This window comes from Lycium ferocissimum, chromosome 9 (genome assembly GCF_029784015.1).
Source record: "Lycium ferocissimum isolate CSIRO_LF1 chromosome 9, AGI_CSIRO_Lferr_CH_V1, whole genome shotgun sequence".
Lineage (NCBI taxonomy): Eukaryota > Viridiplantae > Streptophyta > Magnoliopsida > Solanales > Solanaceae > Lycium > Lycium ferocissimum.
Window position 1 is genome coordinate 35,895,671 of NC_081350.1, and position 8,454 is coordinate 35,904,124.

General features: G+C 33.3%; 1 protein-coding gene across 2 annotated transcripts; it reads left to right on the forward strand.

The window, feature by feature from the left end:
* The first annotated feature begins 5,605 nt into the window (after positions 1-5,605).
* On the forward strand, positions 5,606-8,149 carry LOC132030493 (elicitor-responsive protein 3). 2 transcript variants are annotated; one of them, XM_059420147.1, is made up of 5 exons: positions 5,619-5,901; positions 6,706-6,771; positions 6,898-7,024; positions 7,423-7,537; positions 7,865-8,149. In XM_059420147.1, exons 1-5 carry the CDS (start codon positions 5,835-5,837, stop codon positions 7,925-7,927), a joined length of 438 nt encoding a protein of 145 aa, XP_059276130.1. In that variant the 5' UTR covers positions 5,619-5,834; the 3' UTR covers positions 7,928-8,149. The 2 variants fall into 2 exon arrangements, with proteins under 2 accessions (XP_059276131.1, XP_059276130.1); XM_059420148.1 differs by lacking the exon at positions 6,706-6,771 and having other exon boundaries at positions 5,606-5,901.
* Positions 8,150-8,454: the final 305 nt, after the last annotated feature.

The window sequence follows — 8,454 nt, forward strand, 5'->3', positions numbered from 1 at the left end:
ATCACGAGCGTCTCCGCGGGGTGCCGTCGTCAACCGGATCAAGACCCTCCAAATAAGTGCGAGTGCACTAATTTGAACCCGACTACGTCCCGAAATGCGGCCCCGGGTAGTGCACGAAGTGGGTGAGCCTAGTCAACTCTGTCGCCTACGTCTGACCAGGAGGAGGCTCGTACCGAGTGTATAGTGGCTCTCCATCTACCCTATAGTACCGACCCATAATAATTCTGACCTATGATTGTCTTGCAAAGACAATACTGATCTATCAGAGGGTCCCGGGTGAACAGAGGGCCCCGGGTAATCATCGGCCCGTGAGCGTGAGCATCGGGCCCGAGGGGGAACATTCGGATCCATGAAAGACGGTTGTCCGACAAACTAAATTAGTCATTATTCTTGAAATGAAAGATAAATTATATTAACTAATTAATAATTTGCAGGGAATATGTGAATTATGTAGTATTTGTAAATAATTAACATGGGATATGCAGTAAATTTAATATGTGATAGTAAGGACACATATGTGATGGCAAAGACTTTTAAGTTAATTACTTTTGAATTATGTGATGGCAAAGACTTGTTAAGTTAATTAGTTTGAGAATCGAAATTCAAAGCATAATATTTGTTTAGAACTCTATTTTGAATATGTGATATATTTTTAGTTGACCAAATAGCCAACACAACTACAATAAAATTAAACAAAAAGAGTATATTCGTCGACCACATATTTTCCTACAAACTTGACATTTTTTTTGTTAGCTTATGTATTTATGAAAAGAAGAACTTTAACTATTCTTTTTAAGATAATCTTTTTTTATTTAACATATATATATTCACGCTTTTAAAATTATATAGATAACAATTCATAATCATTTACAACTTGTCTGGATGGTTGTTACCTATTGTATTATATTATGTTGTTAATTTAAATACAATGTTTGTTTTGATTGTTACTTTAATATTATTTTTATGTAACGACGAAAGATCCAATTTTATGTAACGACTGATTTGGTCCTATACAATACAACACAATACAAAAAATGTCAAAACAATACATAACAATCATCCAAACAAAGTGTTAACAACATAATAATTCATTACCAATCAACTTCTTTCAATTCATAAACACTATTTAACAACAAATAAATTCATAATCAATATTTAACAAAATAATAATTCATTAACAATTCATAAATAATTAAAAAATTAACAACTCATAAACATATAACAAATTAACAATTCATAAACATTTAACAAATTAACAATTCATAAACATTTAACAAATAATGAATTAAACAAAAAAACAAAAAAAACCGGAACAGTGGCAAAAGCCACTGCCCAGTCCGAACAAGTTTTTTTTGGAAAATAGCAAGGATTAAATGTTAAGCATGCTTAGAATATAATGTATATAACAAAATAATAGCAAAAGTTCATAGTAGAAAACCTTAATCGAAGATTTTTTATAGAGTTATTTTAATCGAGTTGTACGCCACTTTTCCCCAACATTCGAACTTAGAATCTTGCTCCTCGACTTGAATATACCGAGAATCTAAACTTTCCAGACGAAATTTAATAGAAAATGACGTTTTTGGATGTGGGGACCACCTCATTTTTTCCTTCAATGGCGGTTTCTATTTTTTTTTTTAAACCACTGGAGGGACCAGTGGTGGAACCCGATGGGTTTTATGTGGAAGGATATAGCGCAGTATTTTACTGCGCTATAGGTGAGAGAATAAGTGATATAGCGCAGTAAAATACTGCGCTATAGGTGAGAGAATAGATTTGTTATAGCGCAGTAAAATCTTTGCGCTAAAGCACTTAACGGGAGTTACGGTTAAGTGCTTTAAGCGCGATATTTTCTTGCGCTTAAAGGTACTTTTGTAACATTTTTTTTTGTTGGGATATTTTGGTTCAAAATAATTTTTTTGGGGGCATTTTTGTTCCGAACTCTATTGATATTCCCATGTGGCCATGTTCAACAAATTGGTATTTGGGCAAATAACTTAATTGTATCTATATTTATAGCAAACCAATAAATACATGATATATATATATATATAGCCTTACTTTTGATTAAATTTTTACTAGACCGAGTTCACTCATTCCACATGTAATTCTGGTGGCTAAAGACTAATTGTCACTCTAATGTTGGACTACTAAATTTAAAGTACTTAGTTTGATAACACCGAATGGGAATAAGTATTTAGCCTAATTACATGCTCTTCATTTTTAATTGATCAAGTTTTCATAAATAAAAGAACTTTAAATTGATGAATTACTAATTTGTAGGATTAATAATTTATTTACAGACATTTGCTTTCCCCTTGTTTAGAAAAATATTGTTTTCTTTTGTCTTATATATCTACTGGCTTCTTATGTTTAATTATTTATAACAGATCTCTTAATTGAGACTTGAGAGGACTTTTTTTTCCCCCAAGTCCCACCATTAATTCAAAGCATATATCTAGTGGATAATTAATAGAAAACGTTTATGCATCTACAGTAAAAAAAAAGTTAAGCAAATGGGGTGGCGTAGAGGTGACTAGTGAGTGGGATATTCTAACGTTAATTTTGTTGCAAATTTTTTTGACACGTGTCTGTTGTAGTGTGCGAGAAGAAAATGGCTTTCAACTTGTACACGTACTGGGGGCAGCATTCATGGCAATCATGAATCATCGCCATATTCTCTCGAGAACATGGTATGACTTTGTTCATGATTTTGGTTAATAGGTCATGTTGAGTGCCGCTTTTTCATCCGAAAATCTCCATCTACTCTAAGTAGGCGCGAGCTATCCTTCTGTCAGTTTGGTTGTTCAAGAAACTTCAATTGTCGTAACTTGATCATCTTCCATGTTTTTTTTTGAAATGTGCTTAAGATATAATTAAGTTTTAAAAAAAGTGCTCTCTTTACAGCTTAAGTCTTTAAATGGGATGATCACATAAGTCAACACGGTAGCAGAGTAGGTAGAAGTCCTGCGCTCGAGTCTCAGTGTCAGTGCCGGCACCATCACTCATTATTAAAAAAGAATTTTTACGAGCTAATTATAATCTATAGAAAAAATCAGACTCAGGTAATGTTGAAGGCATAATTAAATAAATAAATAAAGTATGTCATCTCTAACAATTTAAATTTTTAGATAAAATGATCTCATACTTTAAATAATATGGATAAAGAGCTTTAAATCTTTTTCTTTTTTTAAAAAAAGCCCATGATACACGTCTTCTCTAATGGTGGGACTCTGAGAGAAAAATGCCTCGTGGTTGCTGTAAAAACTGAACATCGAAAGCTACCTAGACCATGAGGCCAAAAGCAGGATTTTATTTTTTATAAAGAGAATTTGGAAGTTATTTGAGAAGTAATTAATTGTATATATTAAGAGATCAACTAGTCCAACTCGACATCATTTTGTGAAGAAGACAACGAATACGAAAGGTGAAATTACGTTTGAATATCTCTTGATTATTGATCTGTCAATTCCCAAAAAAAAAAAAAAAAGCATCGATCAAAATCCAAGAATAATGTTGAATATCTTACTTAGGCATGAATCTAGTTGAAAGTAAAACCCTCTTTTGACTTTTCAAGCTATTAATTTAGAGATCAGCTTAAAGAGTGAAAGGGACAACTTTTTTTTAGAGAAGGGGTGAAGTTTGTCTTATCTATTTCCTAAAAGTCACGTGGTGTGCTTTTCCCTAATGTAAACTGGTACATGTTAGTATATAAGGGTCCGTGTGACATAACTCGTAGGCAAGCCCAACTCGTATGTAGATGGGACAATACGGATACGTTAAACTACAAGTCTACAAAGCAGGATGCAGTGACAAACTAAGTTTTTTTTTGTGCGGATTGCCCTTCAAAAGCACTGGTCTTTAAGTTTTGTCCCTTAAATTTTAAATCTTTAGTTTTTTCCCTGTGCCTAAAAATTCATGGGTTCCGGATTCGAACCCCTGCTCAGACAAAAATAAAAATAAAAATCGCAAGGCAGAGGTTTAGGCAAACTATGCCTGATGGCTTGCAAAACTATGCCCGAGGCCTAACTTTGGCTTGCAAAATTATGTCTGAGGCCTAACTTTGGCTTGTAAAACTATACCTGAGGCCTAACTTTGGCGGTAGAGTTTTGCATTCAAAATTCTGCATGAGGCTTAACTTTTGCCCGAATAGGCCTAACTTTGCTACAAAACTCTGCCTTGCAATTTTATTTTTATTTTTTTTACTAAGCCGGGGTTCGAACCCCAAACCTCATGGTATTAGGCGAAAGCCAAAAATTAAAAACCACCAATTTGCTGGCCAAAAATTAAAGACCACCCCAAAATATGCGAATTGTCCACAAACTATTGAGCTACAGCCCATATCCAACTATCCAATCTACATTGGGCCTAAGAATATACTCCTAATCTTTTGTAAGTTGGGCACACGATAAGTTTGTCAACTTTATGGCATTCCATCAATCTATTGCATCCTATCACCATCATGCAAGGTGGGACACATTAGGATTAGGAGGGATTAAATTAAAACATGAAAAAAGGTCAGGTGGGCAACATTATTCATGCAAAACCATTTGAGCTGGCCATCATGACTTCATGACTAACCAAAAGAAGGCACACTGTTTAGAGTGGTAGCACATTGTTTAGTGGTTGATAATTGATATTTTAGGTTTTGAGGCGCATAAAAAAATTAAGGTTTTAATTACTCCAGCTATAAATAATTTTTTGTGGGAAACATTTGTAGTTTCTTCTTTTTTTCTCACAACAAAATATAAAATAGAATCTATTGTTCAAATCCACACATATGCTGATACTTTCCTGGCAAGTTCCAACTTCGTTCTATCCAAAACCTTAATCCAATTAGGTGTACACTTTTAACCTTCACTTTCCTTTTGACTATATTAAGCTAAAGTAGGCACAATTAGAGGGAAATTGCATGTGAGTTTGCTTATTTCTCTTGACACGCTATTCTGCATAGTTGACCAAAGTAACATGTGCTTTGCTTTCAGTTTCAATCCCCCACCCAAACCCCACCCATATTTCCTCTTAACATTAAGGGAACTTTAATTAAGAAATAGATTTTACAGGTTATTAATCTATTTATAATTAATGTTTTATCATATTGGAACTCATAGCTACCTCCGGTTCTACATTTTGATCATAAGAAAAAGGATAGAAGAGAAACTCGTAAAAATTATATAGTAGTATTTTCTTTCATGTAATTACCTTATAAGTCATCTTAATACGTAAATATTTTTTACACAATTAATACATACGACTTAAATTCATTAAAAAAAATACTAAATTTAAGAGACACATTGTGATTTTCATTTTTCAATATAACAGTTCAACCAGGAAATGACGCGTAGTGTCCCCAAAAGAATCTACTCTTGAATTTTTATCCTCGCTTGATAAAATCTTTAAAAATGACCTTCACTTGACAAAATTCGCCAGGAAGAACTTTTGTTGCCTATCAGGCACACGTTCTAACTTTTGTCTATAAAGCAGGTAACTTGATCAATTGAGCAGATATACTATTAGATAAAACTAATTTACGTCCACAACTTATACCTGATAGATTACAAAAGCATTGCCTAGTTTTCTGAAGAGGGTAATATTTTTTAAATTTTTATTTAGCGGGATCAAAAGATCAAGACTAGAAGGCCATTTGTTAACTTAACCCAAGATCAACAACTCACACCAGATCTAACCCCACCTAAACCGGTTTCCTATTCGACAGTATAAAAAGACGGGCTTAACATATTGTCATCGAAAAAAGATCCAATTTCTGTCCGAAAATTCCTGCAAGAATCTAACTTTTTTTGTTCCTCGGAATTAGCAATACTTTTGCATTGAAAATGACACGAGGAAAACTTGAAGTACTTCTTGTTGGGGCTAAAGGCCTTGACAACACTGATTTTTTCAGTAAGTTTTATTTCATTCAATTCTCTTTTCTTTTATTCTTCTTCCATTTTCCTGATCTGATAAGTTTAATAATTTAGATTGTTTTGAGAAAATAGAAGAAAGATTAATTCACCATGATGTAAGGAAAAGAAGGAGATGTGATCATGATCATTGATCCATAAGCACACGATTTTGTATCATGGATCTGGTTCTTTGTAATTGTAATTGTTACTAATGTGATGTACTAGTGATATTAACATTTAGCTATGTGCCTAGTCAAATGATGTCAAATAACACGTTTTCCTGATCTGGTCAATTTAATAATTAGAATTTTGTTGAAAATAAAATAGAAGAAAAATCAGTCTTTAAAAAGTTTAATTCACCATGATATAAGAAAGAAAGGGAAAAGAATTAAGGAGAAGTGATCATGATCGTTGATCCATGAGCACGCGATTTTGTATCTTGGATCTTGTTATTTGCTGCTAATTTTTTTAAAAAATTTAGACTAATTTAATTAGTATAGAGTTTGACTTGATGTTCTGTTAATCAAACTAATTTTCAATTGTTAATTATGTGATATACTAGTGACATTAGTATTTAGTTTGTGTCTAGTCAAATGATGTCAAATAAAATGGAATCCAGGAAATAAACTATAAAGAATCAACATTCATCTTGGCCATTTGACTTTAATAATTTGTAAGAGCATTTACTCTCATTTTTAGGTATATTTGAGGATCTGTATTGATTAGTATTGTTTTCACATAATACTCATTCGATTCCTACTCTGTATTTTGCCTGTTGAAAAATGTAATTTTGGTGATACAGATAATATGGATCCATATGTGGTCCTAACTTGTAGATCTCAGGAGAAAAAGAGCAGTGTTGCAGCAGGTACAATTGTCATAATATTCTTTGTTTAATTTGTCTTAGTTAGTTTTCATATACGTATTGCTTAAGCATAAAATGAAGTTGATCAATAAGATTAATTATGATCGTATTGATATTGGCTTTCCATAGGGAAGGGATCTGAACCAGAATGGAATGAAACATTTGTTTTCTCCATTTCTGAGGGTGTTGAAGAATTGTTCTTGAAGATAATGGACAGTGATTCTGTCGGTGAGGACGATTTTGTGGGGGAAGCCAAGTAAGTCTTTATTTAATTAGAGGCGAATCTAAGATTTATAAGTACTTTTCATATATATAAACATTGTCTAAGTTTAATAGTGTGGTTATACGTGCAGCCTCTGCCAATATGTTGAAATCGGTTATATGTCTAATTTCTAGTCAAATGTTACACAAAGCGTGGTTGGTCTAAGCGGTTCAGATTTTACTAATTTATGGAGTCAAGTAAGCATTTATCCTATTAGAGGGGAATCTAAGATTGATACGTATTTTCTATGTACAAACACATAGTCTGAGTCCGATAGTGTGGTTATACGTGCATAGTTTGAGTACGATAGTGTGGTTATACGTGCAGTTTTGTTAAAGAAGTCGATTGGTTGATATTTGTTTTTGAACTATTCAATGGTATGATATTTGCAGGATAGCAATTGAGCCAGTTTTTTCAGAAGGGAGCATCCCGACAACATGTTATAATGTAGTTAAAGATGAAGAGTACTGTGGAGAAATTAGAGTTGGTCTTACCTTTACTCCTGAGGCAAGTTACTTTCTCAAATTTTATTTATATGCTTCGCATTGACTAGATTCTCTAAAGAAAAAAAAAATTGTGTGTGAAAGAGCTAGTGTGTGTGTGTGTTTACGTCCATGACATTTGGAAACCCCGGATAAACAGCAAATGTTCCTCAATGCCAAGCAAGTTGAAAGCGACTATATGAATCGTCACTATCTACGTCAGTTCATTTAAACCTGTCTCAATTGAATACTAAAACGAACCCGGATAAAGAACTCTAAATTGTATTAGCATATCTAGACATGCAAAAATAAGTGGTGTGCTAAGTGCATTATATCTTTTGCTATGTTGCAGGAATATTCTGAGAGGGGGTGTGAGGAAGAAAGCTTTGGCGGATGGAAAGAGTCTTCTTATTGATGTGAGCATCAGTCAATTGATCAATTTCATGTATTGTGAAATTGGTTCCAGATGTTGTGTTCCAGCACGTAGTTGAATGAAAAACTTTGATATTTTCTTTTCATTTTTTGTGGTTTAGGGGAGGGTTTTATGATGCTATTTCCCATGATTTTAATTTTATTTGTATCATGCACTGCAATTTAAGGTTTATTATGCAGAATGATTTCACCGTTGCTTCCAAAATGTCAAGTTCTGAAATATCTTGAAACTCTAGTGAACAAATCACTCTTAACTTGCCCACAACACTCTTTATTTCCTTTATATTTTAAATAAAATAATGGTGTTCGAGCCGCCTTTGAGAACGGTTTTTAATGTGAACAACCTTAGTGAAACACAGGCCCTCCGTCTCAAATTATTTGTCGCTTTTTTTATTTTAAACGCCCCTTAAAAAATATTAATTATGAGGGATATTTAAGACGGAGGGAGTAATTTGAGTAAGGGCACGAACCTAGAAATGTCATATGGGAAATAGATGAGAAAGTGTGCAC

Coding starts and splice junctions, on each gene's coding strand:
- LOC132030493 (XM_059420147.1), top strand. CDS start 5,835: ATGACACGAGGAAAACTTGAAGTACTTCTTGTTGGGGCTAAAGGCCTT. Junction 5,902..6,705: donor TGACAACACTGATTTTTTCA/GTAAGTTTTATT, acceptor TTGGTGATACAG/ATAATATGGATCCATATGTG. Junction 7,025..7,422: donor GATTTTGTGGGGGAAGCCAA/GTAAGTCTTTAT, acceptor TGATATTTGCAG/GATAGCAATTGAGCCAGTTT.